The sequence below is a fragment of the Marmota flaviventris genome, chromosome 2, assembly GCF_047511675.1.
Source record: "Marmota flaviventris isolate mMarFla1 chromosome 2, mMarFla1.hap1, whole genome shotgun sequence".
NCBI classification, from domain to species: domain Eukaryota; kingdom Metazoa; phylum Chordata; class Mammalia; order Rodentia; family Sciuridae; genus Marmota; species Marmota flaviventris.
The window spans coordinates 177,286,286-177,305,556 of record NC_092499.1 but is presented as its reverse complement, the minus strand read 5'-3'; the positions used below and the strand labels follow the sequence as shown (position 1 = coordinate 177,305,556).

The following is a 19,271-nucleotide window of genomic DNA, read 5'->3' as shown; positions in this document are numbered from 1 at the left end:
TATACAGATGGCACAATGCCAAACCAGTTAAGCCAATTTAAAAGAACTATTCCAGTCTCAAGCTGAAAATAAATAAAAACAGCTGTATATAATTTTTTCAGTCTCCAAAAGGTTGCAGAATTTTTACATGTACATCTTTAAATGGTTAGTGGTATTATCTGACAAAGTTTACATTGAAGTTATTGTTCTGATTCGAAAATAGTTCCTCTTCTTTTTTCTCCTCAATAAAATGCACACATTTATTAATAACTAACAGTCTTCATATGACTGGTACAAGGACAGGTCAAATACCTTACAACTTGTACTGTAATAGAGTACCTACATTTTCCGTTGTACTGGAATTAAGAACTGTGAAACAAGTAAGTCTCTGGATGAGCTAGGATTCAGATATTGTTGTAGAGGTAGAACCCTTCTTTATTCCTCACCTCTTAAGATTTATGGCTCAAGGGGCTGGGGGTGTAGCTCAGTGATAGATAGGGCACTTATCTAGGGATGTGAGGCTCTGGGCTTAATCACCAGTACCACCTGGGGGAAAGGAGATCCCAAAGTTTCTGAGGAATCCCAGTGATGATCAAAACACAGGGGTCATTATAAAAGGGCAAAATATGGAAAGTGGGTATTAATCGTATAAGGATTTTTTTCTTAAGTCTTAAACATTTTGCATCATAAGGATGAAAAACTGATTTAAAACCACTAAGAAGCAAGCTCTTTTAACCATCACCCCCAGAAAGGTTTTCCATGTGGTCTAAAAACCCAACAGCTTAAAATGGTTGGCTATATATTATACCTTGAAGTCTGTGTTGTTTACGTGTTCAAAAACCAAGGCAGGGGTTCGTGACTAGGGGAGAGAAAAAGAAAACACACATTAGTAATAGCCTTGGCAGCTTTTGTGGGCACAAAGTTTGTGGATGCTGTGTGGTGAATTTGGCAGTCCTTGCCTCAGAAGTAAGGAACCCTTTATTGCTACAAGCCCCCCCACTCTGATCGTCACCACACTTAGGTCATTTTTTGGGATGGATTTCAAACAGAAGACATGGAGCTGAAGTCTCACCAGGCTCTAGGCAGCCCGACATTGCGCCCATCGCCCATCGGCATCGGACCTGAGTTTGCAAAATGGATTAACACATTTCAGTTTCCAGTGCTATCAGTCTCTTAGCCTAGAAGAATAAGAAATAGTCTGTGGGTGGAGGTCTCTTTGAAAGAAAGACCTAAGCTAGTTAAATGGTATATCTGATTAAGCACTTATAATGCCAGACTGAATGGTGAAAGGGAGAATAGAAAGAGGCAAGTTGTGCTCCAATTCCAAGACCACCTAGGCCCCGGGGGGCCTTGCTAACACCTACTATACTCACCACAGGGTCTTTTACAATGTCTGCCAGTGTGATGATGTTGGGACCGCCTCTCAAATTCTCCAAAATCTTTATTTCTCGCTTAATTTTCTTCTTTTTTACTGGCTGAAAGGGTAAACGTATATCAGCAAAAACAATTATTTCAGAGTATTTTAACAGGTAGGATAATACATAAATGGCTTACTTATGAGCTCCTTGAAGGAAGGAAATGTGTCAGACTCGTCTCTGTATCCCCTTCTCCTACCACTGTGCCAGGCACTCTGCAGGTACTTACAAAAGTTGAATTAAAGGGGAAAAGATTTCCACTCCAAAGGCTATAGTTCCACAGAATTAGCATTTAATTTCAATTGACAGTCTTAATACATTGTTTTAAAACCTTACAAACTAGCAGTTTAAATGGCTGGTAATCCTAAGGTATACTGTAAAAACACTTCTTGTCCTCTAGGATGAAACAGTGATTCTCTTCATTCCTTCCTCTAAGTGTGTGACCCTATGTGAAGAAAACAGGAGCAACAGCAAGGACGGCCAAACTGTTTCTGTGCAGCATAACCTGTGAGTCAGGTGTGGGCTTCATAGTCATGACTGCTATCGGTGCCAGCCCCATCTCCATTCCTGCTGGCTGTGTACCCTTGGGCAAATTTCTTAACTTCTTTAAGACTTTCATTACATGTAAAAGAGGACCCAGCAAGAATCAAATGAGGTTATCTGAAAAGACCTCAGAACATGGTTGGGCATAACACAGAAAATACATGTTTAGCCTTATCTGAAGAGTGTAAAACAATGCTGGCTCAAGAAAAATATGATGCAAGCCACATGTGTAATCTTAAAGGTTCAATAGTCACATCAAATAAGTAAAAATAGACATTAATTTAAAAGTATGTTTTATTCAACTTATATTCAAAATCTTATTGCCCCTTGCTTTTTAAATTCTGAGACAGGTCTAGTTGCTTAGGGTGCTGCTAAATTACTGAGGCGGGCCTAGACCCGGGGATCCTCCTGTCTCAGTTTCCTAAATTGCTAGGATTACAGGCATACGCCACCACACATGGCCTAAATCAGAATGTTGAGGATGAAACTGGGAATGTATTTTTAGATAGTTCCCAGGTTGATGATCTAGGTCCAGGAACTACAGTACTATAAAACTCTTTTAACCTAAGTTCTAGTTCTGGTACAGCAGGAAGCAAGCAGGTTTTAGAAACAGTCCTAAAAGCCTAGCTTCGTAGCTATATGGCTTTGGGAAAAACATCTAAAGGTTTCTCAACTTTATTTTTATTACTGGTGGAAAAGGACTATAGTTCCCTCAGAGTTGTTGTGATATGTATGTCCCATTGCAAAGATGACACTTAATAGAAGTAAGTATTTTTTATAGTCACTTTTATATAGTCCACATTCAATTCAACTCAAAGCTTTACCTTGCTCCTATGAGAACTCAGTACATTAGCTGGCTGGCTGGGAAGCAAGGTGATCAGTATTCCCATTTTGCTTCACCAGATCAGATCTTTTTGATCTGTGGGCCTATCTAGGAGATTTTCTCCCCTCCAGAGACAAACCCATCAATCTACCGCCTGTTTTCTACTACATTACTATTTCCCAATAGCTGATTTATGGCAAGACGACAACAACAACAACAACAAAACAACCAACAACTATTGGTCTACAAATCTTTTATTTAATCTTAACTTCCAAAGTTGGTTTAATATGGACCAGGTAGGTGACTTACACCCCAGTTCAATGTGATCACTGTAACTTTTACTGGATAAAACAGGCAGAGATAGACTAAAATTTTTCTTAAGAAAAAAAAAAAAAAAATTCTGAGTTGAGGAGATCAAAATATGGCCTTATGCATGTTAGATAAGCACTCTACATTTGAACTACATCCAGTCCTAAAAATTTTAAATATAGTTTGTGAAGGACATTTATACATCTACCTTTTAAGACTGTGAGGAAATTCAGAAATTATCTTTTCTAGGAAGGTGAGAGCCATTGGTGGTCATGACTGAACAGTGATTTAGAAATTTATTTTCAGCCCAGTTTTCCTAACTATATACGGTATAGTATACTTTCTCTCTCTCTCAAATATATATAATAAGTATTATCATCTCCTTAAAAGACATATAAAGGGGGGGCTGGGGCTCAGTGGTAGCTCAGTGGTAGAGTGCCTACCTTGCACTGTGAGGCACTCAGTTCGATCCTTAGCACCACATAAAAATAAATAAGGGTATTGTGTAAATTTACAACTAAAAAAAATATTTTAAAAAATACATATATAGGGCCTGCAGCTGTAGCTCAGTGGCAGAGTACTTGTCTAGCATGTGTAAGGCACTGGGGTTCAATCCTTAGCACTGCATAAAAATAAATAAAATAAAGGTATGCTATCTACCTACAACTACAAAAAGAAATTTAAAAATAAGACATATTTTATATATATTTCATCCAAAGATTGCTGAAAACACTTTCTTCTGAGCAGCTCATGGTACCTTCTGCAAAATAGACCATATTTTAGGCCACAAAGCAACTCTTAGCAAATAAAAAAAATGACATAAATAACATTTTCTCATTCTATCATATAGTTTCCAGTATGAACACCATCTTACAATAACAGAATTTCAGGCACCAAGTAAGTCACCATACACATTTTCATATCAGATCCCTATAAAAAGCCTAAGAAAGGTAGGTAAAACAAAATTCTCTCACTTTCACAATGAACTACCATGGTTGACTGCTATTAGAGTTTGGATTAAAGTGCAAGTGTTCTGATTTCCAGCCTACTTCTCTTTCTTCATGTGATGTCAGATATAAATATTTAAATAATGGTTCTGAAATGGTAATGAAGAACCCTAGCAAATTCCCAGGGTCACAGTAGAATACTTTAAATTTTGAGGGAAATTCATCAATCACACTTGATATTAGCAAGACAGAAAGTACATTACCAGCCTGAGGTAGTTCGTAGTTTCAACATTTGTTTGCATTGTATGTCTTTTTGAGGACCTATTTTTATGAAGCTGGGTTTTCAGGTTGTTGCTGTGATAAAAGCAAGTACTATGCAAAAAGTCAGTGTAGACCAGGAAATGAGCATGGTGGTGTCCACACAGATCCCAATATTTGAGAAGCAGTGAAGTATACACATCTCAATAGCAATCAATTATGGTTACATAAGAATAATTATTTCTTTAAATGAATGTGTATCAATCTCTTGATGGCCACCAACTTGTTAAATATAATCACTTTATTATCCTAATTAGAATAAGATGTACTCCATGCTTGTATAAATAGTTCAAAATAGACTACTGTCATTTATTAACTAAAAAGAACACATAAAAATTTAAAGAAATAACTATCAGTTATTTATTTGAACAAAGTTCCTATTAACATACAGAACCATTAGGTATTTCTTTTGGCTTAGGATTACCATAAAGAAAGAAACAACAACAAAACACCATTAAGACAATGTAAAAATGTATCTGCTGTAAATTAGAAACAGCTTGGCTTGTAACCGAGTTGGTTACCTGTAGTAAGAACTATGGAATAAATTCCCAACAATAGTGCACACTATAGTAATAACTAAATTAAAAGTTGCATATTAGTAGCCCATTGGCCAAATATGGACTGTGCAGGTTTTGTTTTTTTTTAATCTTGAGTCATTTAAATAATCAGGTATTCATACATTAACAACAGTTTCTGGCTTCTTTTTGTAAAACAGAAATTAAGCAACAATGGAGTTGTACTGCAAAAAGAAAACAAAGACTGAGAAGCAGCGACCTCCTTCTGAAGGGATATGTGCTTCCCGATTTGCATCAGTCCCTATCACATCACCTCAACACAGGAAATTACACCAGACAAGATGCACTGATGTCTCTGCTTGTCTCTTTAAGGTCTGCCTTTGTGCCCTCTCATCCTTTTAAAGTAGAGGTAATGATTTATTTATTGAAAACAAAACCATAGACAGTAATTAAAAATTTAGGAAATGAATATTAGGCAAAACCTAGGAGACAATGTGTTTACTTTCATTCTCTGCCACAGCATAACTATACGACTTGAATCAAGTCACTTCTTTGCTTCAGGTCATTATCTGTCAAACAAGGATTACCTGTTCTATCAACTTCAGAGAATATAATAAAATAAAGGAGTGAAAGCACTCCAAAAACCTCTCAAATGAGGTTATAAAAAGGCATCACTATTATTTTTAAAAACCTACATTCTAAATACCTCTAAAATCCTCTCTCTTATACTCACCTTGAGAATTTTAACAACAACTTTTTCATTATTTGTGATGTTGATGGCTTCGAATACTTCACTGTATTTACCCCGGCCTAACTTTCTAACCAGCTGATAGTCATCTTGATTTCTGTAGACAAAAAAAGTCAAAGTCACAATGATTTAAAAAGTTCAAATTATCAAGCAGCAAGCCAACTTATAAAATTCTATTACAGTCGGAGTTAGAAAAGGTTTTTCAAATGTTGTACTGCATTTTGGTTTCATACTGATGATTGAACTCGTGAGCACTCTACACTGAGCTTCATCTTCAGTGCTATTTACTTATTTAGGCTACTGGGATTGAACCCAGGGCACTTAACCACTGAGCCACACATCCCCAGTCCTTTTTAAAATATTTTATTTAGAGACAGGGTGTCACTAAGTTGCTTAGGATCTCAATAAGTTGCTGAGTCTGGCTTTGAACTTGTGATCTGCCTCAACCCTCTGAGCCACTAGGATAACAGGCAATACCACTGCACCAACTGCTTTTTATTCTGAAGCAGGGTCTTGTTAAGTTGCCAGAGATTACAGGCATGCACAACGACAACAGGCTCCACATATTTTTAATTGGCCTAATTTTTAAAAACAGAGTGCAAAAGCCTGGCACCAGGGTACATTCTTGTAATTCCAGTGCCTCAAGAGGCTGAAGAAGGAGGATCACAAGGCGAAGGCCAGCCTTAGCAATTTAGTGAGAACCCCTGTGTCAAAAAAAGGCTGGGGATATAGCTCAGTGGTATAGAGCCCAGTAGTGGGGATGGGGGCACCAAAATCCCAGAAATTGAAAAATGAAGCCTTTCAATGATTTCTTCAAATCCCAACTGCTTATATACCCTGACATTCCACAAATGTTTAGTTCTTATTAGAATTTGTTATGTATGTTTTCAACAAGTATTTCTCTTAGAGATGGGCCTCTTTGCAGGTTAAGTGGCTTTAAATACATAAGCTTGATTTCCCACTTGCTCTCCAAGGCAAACACGGAGAATAATCCATGTTACAAAGTTCACAAACCACACTGCAGACCATAAACCATGGTTAGGGGTCCCATTCTCTACTTTGACTCATACTCCATCATTAAGAAGCAATGTCAATTGTCAAAAACAGAGGTTAAAAAAAAAAAAAAAAGGGGAAATGTCACTTTTCCTGCTCTTGCTTCCAACTTAGAGGCTATGCTGTAAAGAATGAAAAACATGGCTTCACCAACAGGTCAAAATTTCATTTACTCTCAGAATGTATTATTTTCCATGGCAGTCATTCATTTCCCTCAGAAAGCTCAAACAAGTGAGTGAAAAGAGAAGGCAAAGGTACTAAGAGCAACAGACAATGTAACAATCCTGGAGGTCTAGGGGAAGGAACCTTTCTTAGTTCTCATTAAAGTTCTCCTCCTATGTGAGGGCATATAAAACAAACCCAAGCAAGCAATGGCACCATGCCAAAAAATGACAAAGGACTGTTTAGTGCCACTTCAAGCAGAACTAAATGTAAAGCACTCGATCTGCAAATAGTGGTTCATATTACCTAGAGTCTGAAGTCTGGCACACATTTACTGGTATTGTGCCTCTGGTTCTTGATGATATCTTTAAAGCACACAGTGTGCCTCTTTATGCAGAGACAAAAGTATTTACTGCTAAGAATCATTGCATAACCACTATAAAGAATACAACCTCAGAAAATTCAGAGAGACAGTTGTGAACCACTTATATAGGCTATGTAATCAGAGCTGTATCTTTATGAGCTTTCGTGCTTTCTTTTGCACTTGAATGTCAAAACAGTTTTATCACAAAACTATGATCAGATCAATTAAATGTAATGCCACACTGGGACAGGAAATGCAAACATTTAAATGAGTCTGCACAGAGAATCAGAAGGGCAAACACAGCTGTTCAGGCAGACTACAACTGTTCAAGATGGAATCTGGGCTGAATTCCATGTTAAAAATGCCTAGTCTCATGATAAGGGCAAATGTTTAAGGATTTAATTTTGCTTCTCATCAAAAATAGGACACCTTTCTGGAGAACTGTTCCATCCGTTAGTATCAGCATGGGACAACATTCGCTGACCTCAAAAATACTTTATGTAAGAGTTTTGTGTTTTCAAAGTCTCTCAGGCACTAATTCTCACCTGTTTGCAATAACCTTAGCTTGAGACACAAGCTCATAGCTACCACCTTCATGTACAAAATATATAAATGAGAGAAAAGGAAACATAGAAAATGATTTTTAAAGTCAGTCCTTCAAAATTGTTACCTTACCAAAACAATCCTCTGCTTCTTTACTACAGAACCAAATTTGCAGCTCAAAAAAAAAAAAAACAAAAAGAGATCACAAGCTGAACTTCAACCTTGAGGTCTGGAGAAGCAGAGTTGGGAAGATTTACTGACTCAATGAATCCACAAGACTCAGTATTCTGAGTGAGGACAGTGAAGTAAATAGGAATAATTACCCCCATTCCACCACATGTGACTCATAATCCCAGTACTCTCGGGGTCTGTGTGTATTGACATCTGTGTAAACTCTGGCCCTGCTTGGCACGGGTCCCGACATGTCAGACAGGTTGGCGGACAAAGCTGAACTTGAGGCTTGAAGATCTGGCAGTCACTGTGTGCAGAGATGGCTGGGGGTAAGACCTTGTTTCAGACCTGTTTTCTTCAAACTGCAGAAACAAAATGCAAAAGTCCAATAAATTATTATTATTTTTAAGTACAGAGGAAGAAAAAAGTTTTACAAATAATAACGGCCTTAATTATACCTTAGGCTCTCCTAACTATTAATCCATGAATAAATCCCAACTATGTTAACCACAATGTTCTTCTTTTTTTTTTTTTTTTAATTTCTTTTAGTTTAGTTGAACACAATATCTTTTATTTTTATGTGGTGCTGAGGATGGAACCCAGGGCCTTGCACATGCTAGGCGAGTGCTCTACCACTGAGCCACAACCATAGCCCCACAATGTTCTTATTAATATGGAGGGGGGAAAAAATCCTAAGATAGATACTAAAACTTGATGTTGGTCCGAATCATATTTTGCAAAGCAGTCTATAACTTCTGTATGAAATGAATGTTCTTTGTAAAATAGTCTAGAAAAGGCAAAAATGGCATTGAGAATAGATAAATCAGCATTTACCACTGTTCACACATTACACAAAGTACTGGCAGGAACAGTACTTTCCTTTCAGCAGCTTTCTACAACTTAAGAAGGAGTGCCAAAAGGTTCTAGAATGGTGGCAAAGTTGAGAATACAAATTGTCAGTTTGACTTTAATATCTGATGAAAAACAGAAAGAAAATAATGTCATATATCTTAAATGTTATCTTATACTGATCCAAATCATTCAAAGAATCTTATATATTGGGGCTGGGGATGTGGCTCAAGTGGTAGCGCGCTTGTCTGGCATGCGTGCGGCCCGGGTTCGATCCTGAGCACCACATACACACAAAGATGTTGTGTCCGCCAAAAACTAAAAAAATAAATATTAAAAAAAAAAGAATCTTATATAATAATTAGCAGACATTTGAACATTGGAAAGACGTTTGATTTCATTAAATCTAAAAACAGAAATCAGTAATTTCCTCTTGCTTTGTTTAATATAGAAACTTAATAAACACAGTATTAGGTATTTCAGCTAAGCTACTGCAAAATGATTCTAACAAATCAGTCTATCAAGTCAAATGCATCCCCTGACTATTCCAACCTTTTGTCTTCATTCTCTGAAAATCCTACAGCATTCATTGATTCCCTTTACTATGCATTTTAATTAAAATTGTACTGAGTCTTTATATATGATAATTAACACATCTTCTATGTAGTTTTCTGGTTGAGACTGATCAGTCTCAAATTATTAGGAAACACTGGACAAACAGAAAATGAGAAAGCATCTTTAAAAGAAAGGGAGATTCTAAGTAATATTATTATCATAAAAGAAAAAGGGCTGGATGATGTGGCACACTCCTGTAATCCCAGTGGATCAGGAGGCTGAGGCAGGAGGATTCCAAGTTAAAAGTCAGCCTCAGCAATTTAGCAAGGCCCTAAGCAACTTGGTGAGACCCTGTCTCTAAATAAAGTACAAAAAAGGGCTGGGGATGTGGCTCAATGGTTAAGCACCCCTGGGTTCAACTGGTACCAAAAAAAGAAAAGACAAAGGAAGGCTAACGACATATGAGTAAATGTAATACATTATTCTAGACTGTACACTGTACTGCAGGGTTGGGATGATATGAAAACAACAATAACAATGGAGCATGGATGAGAGATTAGTGTGCTAATAAAAATTATGAAGCTGGCACAGACTTATTTATGATAGTTAAGAGAATATCATCTATTCTTACAAAATTTTCCTGACGCCAGGCACAGTGCTATAATCCCAACAGCTCAGGTCAGGAGGCTAAGGCAGAAGATTGCAAGTTCAAAGCTAAACTCAGCAAAAACGAGGCACTAAGCAGCTTGATGAGACCCTGTCTCTAAATACAAAATAGGGCTGAGGATGTGGCTCAGTGGTTGAGTGCCCCTGGGTTCAATCCCCAGTGCAAAGAAGAAAAACTTTTCCTGAAGTCCTTAAGGTAAAAGCTCATGATGTATATAATATACCCTTAAATGGTTCAGAAATAAATGTGCCCACATGTGTGTATATATAAAGTACACATGAAAGCACAATCACAGGGTAAAATATTACAATAATAAATCTGGCTTAAGGGGATACATACATCCTTTGTACTATTATATGTTTTTGTGCAAACATTTTAAAAAATTGTGTTAAAATATGTAAAATATAAAATTTAAACCATGCTAAAGTATACAGTTTAGTAGCATTGAACACATTCACATCCTTGTGCAACTATCACTACACCATCTGTTTTTAGAAATTTTCCCCATTCTGAACTGAAACTGCACCCATTAAACACTAGCACCTCACCTCTGGATTCTTGCATCTACAATTCTGTCTTCTGCTCTATGAGATGACTACTTCAAGTACCCTGTACATGCAGAACAAGACGATACCTGGTTTATTTAATTTAGTACAATGTCTTGAAGGCCCATCCACACTGTAGCATGTTTAAGAATTTCATTTCTTTTTAAGACTGAACGATAACTGGAATTTATACACCACTATTTTGGGGGGTAGTACTAGGGATTGAGCCCGGAGGTGCTTTCCTTTACCTATTTCAGTCTCTGAGCAGCTGTGATTTCAGGTAATGTGCCACCACACCCAGCTGTATTTACTGCATTTTGCTTATCCATTCATTTGCTGACAGGCATTTGGGTTGATTTCACATTCTACTACTGTAAATAATGTTGTGATGAACATGGATGTACAAATATCTGTTTGAGACTCAGCTTTCAATTCTTTTGGGTACATACCCAGAAGTAGGAATGCTCACTCAAATGGTAGTTTAATGCTTAATTTTTTGAGGAATTACCATTTTGCTTTCCACAAACAGTTATATCATTTTACAGTCTCACCAAAGTACACAAAGGTTCCCACACAGTACACAAAGTTTCCAATTTCTCCTAATTGGTATGAAGTGGTATATTATTGATTGTGATTTGTATTTTCCTAATGATTAGGGATGTTGAAGATCTTTTCATGTGCATATTAGCCATTTGTATATCTTCTCTGAAGAAATGTCTATTCAAAGCATTTATGCATTTTGTTGTCTGTTTTTGGTATCACAGGTATTCTACTTTTAACTTTTTTCTCCTATGTAAATTTGAAGTTATTTCCAATGAAAGTTTGAAACAGTATAAAAAAACCTCATGGCCATAAAGGGAAATTTATCCATAAACACACAGCCACTTGATAGCAGTAGCAAGGATCAAAAATCAAATTTCTGTCTGTCTTGTGACTGTGATCTCTCTTGCCAAGTAATCATAAACTAGTTAGATAACAATATAACTATAAGCATTTACTATGTGCCATATATTGCTTTATAAGGATTTATTTCATTTAATCCTTACCATAAGGAAGTAGTTAGGAAGTTGCCATTATCCTCATTTTTATAGAGGAAACTGAGGTAAAGAAAGATTAAGGGACCTGATAAAAAAAACAAGGGGCTGTATTTCATACCCGGTTGGCCTGTTTTCAGACTTTCAAAGAGTTAATTGTATTTACCATATAGGTTTGTAGGGAAGGACCGGAATTAATGTGATTATGCTTATTTGAAAGCTGTGAGCCTGGCGCAGTGGCCCATGCCTGTAATTGCAGCCACTCAGGAGGGTAGGAGGATCTTGAGCTGGGTCAAACTCAGTGCTTAGCAATTTAGCAAGGTCCTAAGCAGCTAGGTGAGACCCTGTCTCTAATAAAATACCAAAAATGGGCTAGGGATGTGGCTGAGTGTTAAGCGCCCCTGGGTTCAATTCCTAATACTTCCCCACCCACCAAAAAAGAAAGCTGTGAGATCTGTGAGGTTTTAAGCTAGAGTTTAGCTACCAAAGGAAGATAAGCCAGAAAAGATGCCTCTTATTCTGATGGTTTCAGAGGCTTAAAGCTTTCAGAGGAATAGCATGAGACCAGAAGGTGGGCAATGCTATGCTCCATATGTGTGAAAAACACAATCAATGATACCAGGGCTCCCCACCCCAAATACATGAAATTAAAATCATGTATTTACTTATGAATTCTCCTATCCAAGAAACTCGTGTAATTTGTTTCTATCCAACAGAAACCTTCTGGTGCCAGGCATGATGGCACACCCCTAGAATCCCAGGAAAAGCAAGGTGCTAGGCAACTCAAAATAAAATACAAAATAGGGTTGGGGACGTGGCTCAGTGGTTGAGTGCCCCTGAGTTCAATTCGCGGTACCAAAAACTAAAACCAAAACCAAATAGATAGACAGATAGATAGATAAAACAAAAACCCCCAACCTCTGGTGTTACATAAATGTATGTTCTCAATGGCCAGAAAACAACAACAAAGTCATTCAAAGTACCAAAACTTCTCCCACCCAGTACTGGGGATTGAGCACAAGGGCACTCTACCACTGTGCTACATCCCCTTCTCATCCAATATTCCTTCAGGCAGTACTGGGGACTGGATTCAGGGCCTTGAACAAGCAAGGTGAGCACTCTACCACTGAGCTATATCCCCAGCTCTTCGTATTTTTAATTTTTTAGACAGGATCGCACCAAGTTGCTGATGCTAGTCTTGAACTTTCTATCCTTTTGTCTTAGTCTGAGTTGCTGGGATTACAGGTATATGTCATACTTAAAAGTCTATAAAAATTTTCAAATATTTCTTTATTTTTACCAATAATAGTGCAAATTGAAACAGGCACACACCAAACAAACAAAATACCGAAAGCAGATACTTTTCTTATTGTATCTGCTTATCTTATATTTTCTTATATGTCCCAAAGACATATCATCTGAATTATAGGATAACTACTATGCCTACATTGACAGCAGGCAGAAGACATCAGGAAAACAGGTAAGATATGTGTGTGTGCTTAGTAAAACAGCCAAAATAATAAAGCAGCATTAAATGAACAGATATCTAAATATCTTTATAGACACTCTACTCTCCTGCACTTTTGTTTTTGTTTTATGGTACTGGTGACTGAATCCTGGGCTTCACATAAGCTAGGCTACGTGCTCAACCACTAAGCTATAACCCCAATCTTTTTTTGTTTTGAGGCAGAGACTAAGTTGCCCAGGGGAGCCTTGAATTTGAGATCTTCCTACCTCAGCCTCTGGGAGTAGCTGATTTACAGGCCTGCATGCCAGATGCTTGTTATTTTTTAAACCAATAAGACACCCTTCATTTGTGGCTCTCAAAACCCCTTTTCTAAGCGCTTAAGAAGTTGTAAAGCCAATGGGCACAGTGGCGCGCGCACATCTGTAATCCTAATGGCTTTGGAGGCTGATGCAAGAGGATCATCAGTTCAAAGTCAGCCTCAGCAACTTAGTGAGATCTTGTCTCCAAAAAACAAAAAAGGCTAGGGATATATTTCAGTGATTTAGCACCCCTGGTACCAAAACGAAAAGAAAGAAATTATAAAACACCATCAATTTAGTAACTGCGACTACATGCATTAGAACGATTAGAACAAGTAGTGTTCCCTAAGTGGTAAGAACCTGCACTGGAGTTCTTCTAGTTTTCACCTAACTGCGCTTATGGAGTAAAGGGAAGAGCAAGTGAGATAATCTTCCAGAAAGGGCTTAGAAACAATACTAACATTAAATGATTACCATGACATAGCTCTTTAGTGAAAACTAATAAAGAAGAACTTATCTTCATTTTCTTTTTTTTTTTTTTTAATATTTATTTTTAGGTGTAGATGGAGACAACACAATGCCTTTATTTTTATGTGGTGCTGAGAATCCGCGTCCCACCCATGCTAGGTGAGCGCTCTACCACTGCGCCACAATCCCAGTCCCTTTTGTTTTCTTTAAAATACAAAAAAGTACAAAATTTACCCTTGTGAAGGGTAAATTGTGGCCAAACATGACTTCACAAAAATAAGTGGAACTATTCCTCAATATCTATTCACTAGTCCATGCTTCTATTGCAATCTTACCACCCAGTCTTCCACAGCACTCTTTAGGCCTTGACATTCTCTGTGAAGAGCACAGTATGACTAATTACTAATGAACCTCTCGAGATTCTCAAGTACTATTCTGAATGACCTGTGCAGCTCTGGGTTTCATTAACTGGGACCTAATTTATGAACTGGTGGATTTGATTCTCCATTGGGAGGCTGACTAGCTACTGATTTGTAGTATCCCAAAGAGATGCTTCTCTTTAGTTTTATGAAAACTAAATAATCTGCTTTCAGTAAAAGATACTCACATGAATTTCAAATGGTTGGCCTTCATTAATCATATGGGTGGTGGTGGTGGTGGGGGGGAATAAAATAGGATTCCTGAAACGTGGCTCTGCAATTTCAGGTAAGTGGAAATACAAGGCTAAGAAAAGGATAGTGTTGGGGGGGCGGGGTTGTGGCTCAGTGGTAGAGCACTTCCTAGCATGCATGAGGCACCGGGTTCAACCCCGGCATCACATAAAAATAAAAACAAACAAAAATATTGTGTCTACAACTTAAAAAAAAAAAGAAAAAGAAAAAGAAAGGGATGGCAACAAACAGGTTATGTCATCAAAAACAAACATTATTTTATTCAGATATAGTATTTCATTTGCTCCTATGTAAAGTGTTTGTATATTTCATATGCAGCCTAACAGAAAGGAAAACAAGAACAGCCTAAATTTCTTAAATTACTAGTTTGGTTCTTTCAAACATTCAAAAGAGCCTTTGTCCATCCCATAAATACATAAACATCTACTATGAAAAGCACTATGCTAGGATTTAGGAATACAGCTGTCCTTGAGTTTCTTCAAGGGATTGGTTCCAGAATGCCCTGCAGACACCAAAATCCACAAATGCTCAAATTTCTTATCTAAAATGACTATGCACAGCCTCCTGAATGCTTTTAATTAGATCTACCTTATTTATGCTGCAATGTATAATATGTATGATACCTAATGCAATGTAAATGCTACATAAATAGTTGTTACACCTTCTTGTTTAGGGAAAAAGAAAAAAGTCTGCACATATTCAGTAAGATGCAACTTATCTTTCCGAATATTGTATCTTTTCAAATATTTATTTTTTAGCTGTAGATGGACACAACACAATGCCTTTTATTTTTATGTGGTGCTGAGAATCGAACCCGGGTCCCGCCCATGCTACGAAAGTGCTCTACCACTGAGCCAGAATCCCAGCCCTGAATACTGTATTTTTAAATCCTTGACTTGTTGAATCTACAGATGCAAAATCCATAGATACAGAGGGCTAACTGTAATAATGAATGAGCAAGGCAAATCAGGTGTGAGAAAATTTAGACTTACTTAAGATTTATCTGTGGACTCAGAAAAATGGAAATTCACTGAAAAAAATTTAAGCAGAAAAGTGACCTATAGGTATTGAAAAAACAACAACCAAAAAAAAAAAAACTTTCCTCGGGCTGGGTATGGTGCAGGACTTAGGAAGACAGAAGGCTATTACAGTGGCCTATGTGAGAGAATGATGGCAGCTTTACCTAAGATGGCAGCAATGGAGACAAGTGAAGAATCAGTAAAACAGAATTTGTAGTGTAAACTCAATCACCCTGAGTAGATTGGAAAATGTGTTTGAAAGGTGGAAAGCCACTCAGATTTCTGGCTTAACAGATTATTTGGTGCCATTTGTGGAGACAAAAAATTCTGGAAAGTAACTCACAAGACAGTTTTGGTCTTAATGTTATCACCTTTAAAATTCATAGCACCTAGCCCATGGTTTTGCATTTTGTATTATGTTCCCCCTAACTCAGCCTCCCAAGTAGCCGGGATTACAGGACTGCACCAAAACCACCTGGCTAATGGGAAGACCGATCAATCTATCTTTTTGTTTTTTGGTTGTACCACGGTGGAATCCATGGCCTTCTGCATACTAGGTACGTTCACTACTGTTAAGCCATATCCCCAGCCTGGTCTTATATGTATATTTTTTCTTTCCTTTTTAAATTATTTTTAAAAATTTATATATGACAGCGGAATGCATTACAATTGTTATTACACATATAGAGCACAATTGTTCATACCTCTGGTTGTATACAAAATATATTCACATCAATTCATGTCTTCATACATGTACTCTGGATAATGATGATCATCACATTGCACCATCATTTATAACCCCATGCCTCCTCCCTTACCCTCCCACCCCTCTGCCCCATATAGAGTTCCTCTATTCCTTCCATGCTCCCTCTCCCTACCCCACTATGAATCAGTCTACTTATATCAGAGAAAACATTCGGCATTTGGTTTTTGGGGATTGGCAAACTTCACTTAGCATTATCTTCTCTAACTTCATCCATTTACCTGCAAATGTCATGATTTTATTCTCTTTTATTGCTGAGTAATATTCCATTGTGTATATATATGCCACATTTTTTTTAAATGCATTCATCTATTGAAGGGCATCTAGGTCCTGGTCTTATATTTTTTAAATAAAACAAAATGATGCAGCCATCGATCAAAGTATAAGGTGTCCCTAAACACTTCAGGTTATCTGGTGCAAAATCAGGAAAACTGGAAAAAAAATTGAGCCATAAGTTCTTCTTCTTTTTCAATAAATTTTTTTGGTTGTGAATGAACCTTTATTTTTTATTCATTTTTTTAACGTGGTGCTGAGAATCGAACCCAGTGCCTCACACATGTTATGCAAGTACTCTACCATGGAGCCATAAGTTCTTAAGTTAATTGATCCTTCTGCTTTCTTTCTCTCTATACTATAACTTCTTCTATAAGTCTCTCTCTATACTATAACTTCTTCTATAAACAATTAAGATTTGTTTTTCTCTCCCCAAAATAATTCAAATTAAGAAACTATTGGAGAAATTTTATTTTAGTAACTTTGACAGTAGTTTATTTGGAAATTAGGAAAAGGTAACTGAGTACAGGATAACAGGAAGGTCAATTCTCCAATCCCTTGTTCATAATACAAATGTACCTTAAAAATCCAAACTACAGAAAAAGTATTCTTTCCTATTACTCTCATTTTAAATTACCTTACTTGACTCCCCACTGCTACATAAAAGGAAGTATATTTCTAGTAGCTGACAATTTAAGACCACTATATATCTCAAAGCCCTCAGGTTGTGTTATGGTTTGGATGTGAGGTATCCCCCAAAAGCTCATGTGTGAGACAATGCAATAAGGTTCAGAGGAGAAATGATTGGGTTGTGAGAGCCTTAACCCAATCAGTAAATTAATCCCCTGATAGGGATTAATAGGCAATTAATTGCCCTGATAGGGATTAATTGAGTGGTAAATGAAATGGTAGGGTATAGCTGGAGGAGGTGGGAATTGGGGGCGTGGCTTTGGGGCATATTGTGGATCGGGAGAGTAGAGTCTCCTGCTTCCTGATCTCCATTATGTTAGCTGCTTCCCTCTGGAGCCAGCCTTCTTATGGACTAAGATCTTTGAAACTGACGGCCCTCATATAAACTTTTCTTCTCCTATAATTGTTCTGGTTTGGTCCTTTAGTCACAGCAAAAAAGCTGACTAAAACAGGTGGACTTTGAAGACATGGCTAAGTCTTGTTTGCTCAATGTAGAGTATTTTGTCAACAAATTTTCCCTTACTAAAGTCACACAATACCAAAGCCAATGACATGGATCTGCAAAACTATTATTTAGTAAAATATAACTAAAACTCCATTAAACCACAAAGCTAAATTATGCATTGCCAAAATCCTAAATTTACTGACATCATCAACTGTAGACTCAATTTCAATGTAAACTCTTCTTGTCCTTAACCAGTCTTTGTGGCTCTGGTTTCCCCCAATTTGGCAACTAAAAAGAAAACCAGAGACTTATTAATTGTCCAGTGCCAGACAATTATTACACAAGTCCAATTAGTCATTATTGGTGTTTTGTTTTGTTTTTGGTGGTGGTGGGGGGTAACCAGGATTGAACCAGGGTTGCCATTCCCCAGCCCCTTTTATTTTTTGAGACAGGGGCTTGCTAAGTTGCTGAGGCTGGCTTTGAACTTGTGATTCTCCTGCTTGAGCCTTCCAAATTGCTGGGATTGCAGGCATGTGCCACACACAGCATCTGGCCACTTCTGCTACTTTGTTTTTACTGACGAATTTCCGTGTATTTGGGTGGACGGAAGATCGATCCCAGGGGACCTCTTTCACTGACCTACATCCTCAGTCTTTTTCATTATTTATTTTGAGATAGGGTCTTGCTAAATTGCCCAGCTTGACTCGAACTTGCTATCCTACTTCAGCCTCCTGAATTAGGTGGGATTACAAGCATGCAACATAACACCCACCTTCATTAATTCTTTCAAACCCTAGTGTTTATATAGCCTACATCAAAAGCAAAACTAAATAACTGTTCCTATCCTTAGATCATCCACACTGAATGAACAAATCTCATAATCACCCAGACAGGATAATGATTTCTGTAGTAAACAATGAGGAATGTGCTCAGACTACACAGATGACATGATTTAGGACTACTTGTTTAGACAAACGGTAGCCCAATGAGGAAAACACCTTTTAAGCCCTGCTGCAGAGAATGAACTGTTCTTCTAACAAGCAGATAGCATGAACTGGTAAGAGGTGAACAAAATCTGGGGAACAAACTTGCCTTTTCTCCTTTACAAAAGTGGCAATGAATAGAAGGCTAACTAAACACACAAAAGCATAAGTAACTAATATTGAATTTCATGTTGTAAATATTCATAGTTGCCTTTAATTTCTGATTTTCTTTTCCTTTCAAATTTAATAGCAGAATGCCATTTAGTAATAAGCATTTATTGAACATTTACTATGTTCAGAAAATGAGTGCCTGACTGGACCCTGGAGAGCAGAGAGAAAGTATCTCAGTCCTCAAACAAACAAAACTAGTCATTATAATCTAAAGTAATTAGTGCTTGAATCAATTAACTCGGAGCTGGGTTGTACCTCAGTGGTAGAGCGCTTGCCTCGTATGTTCGATTCTCAGCACCACAAAATCAATAGATAGATAAACAACTAAAAAATTTTTTTTAAAGAATTAACTCTTGGTGCTCTACTTGATATTCATTCAATGAGTATTTACAAAGTACCTAAAATGTTTTGAAGAAAAGTTATTAGGGAAAAAATAACATCTAAGCTTAAGTTTTAAAGGATGCATAGGAAGCACTCAGAT

General features: G+C 37.3%; 1 protein-coding gene across 1 annotated transcript in view; it reads right to left on the bottom strand.

The window, feature by feature from the left end:
- Positions 1-19,271, bottom strand: part of Csnk2a1 (casein kinase 2 alpha 1) — a 52,648-nt gene that overhangs the window by 12,977 nt on the left and 20,400 nt on the right. Inside the window, exons 2-5 of the mRNA XM_027945097.2 lie at positions 8,043-8,252; positions 5,583-5,694; positions 1,353-1,454; positions 788-838 (exon numbers count right to left, since the gene is read on the bottom strand). Coding sequence (XP_027800898.1) covers positions 788-838; positions 1,353-1,454; positions 5,583-5,694; positions 8,043-8,143 — 366 coding nt within the window. The 5' untranslated portion in view covers positions 8,144-8,252. The remainder of the gene's footprint in view (positions 1-787; positions 839-1,352; positions 1,455-5,582; positions 5,695-8,042; positions 8,253-19,271) is intronic.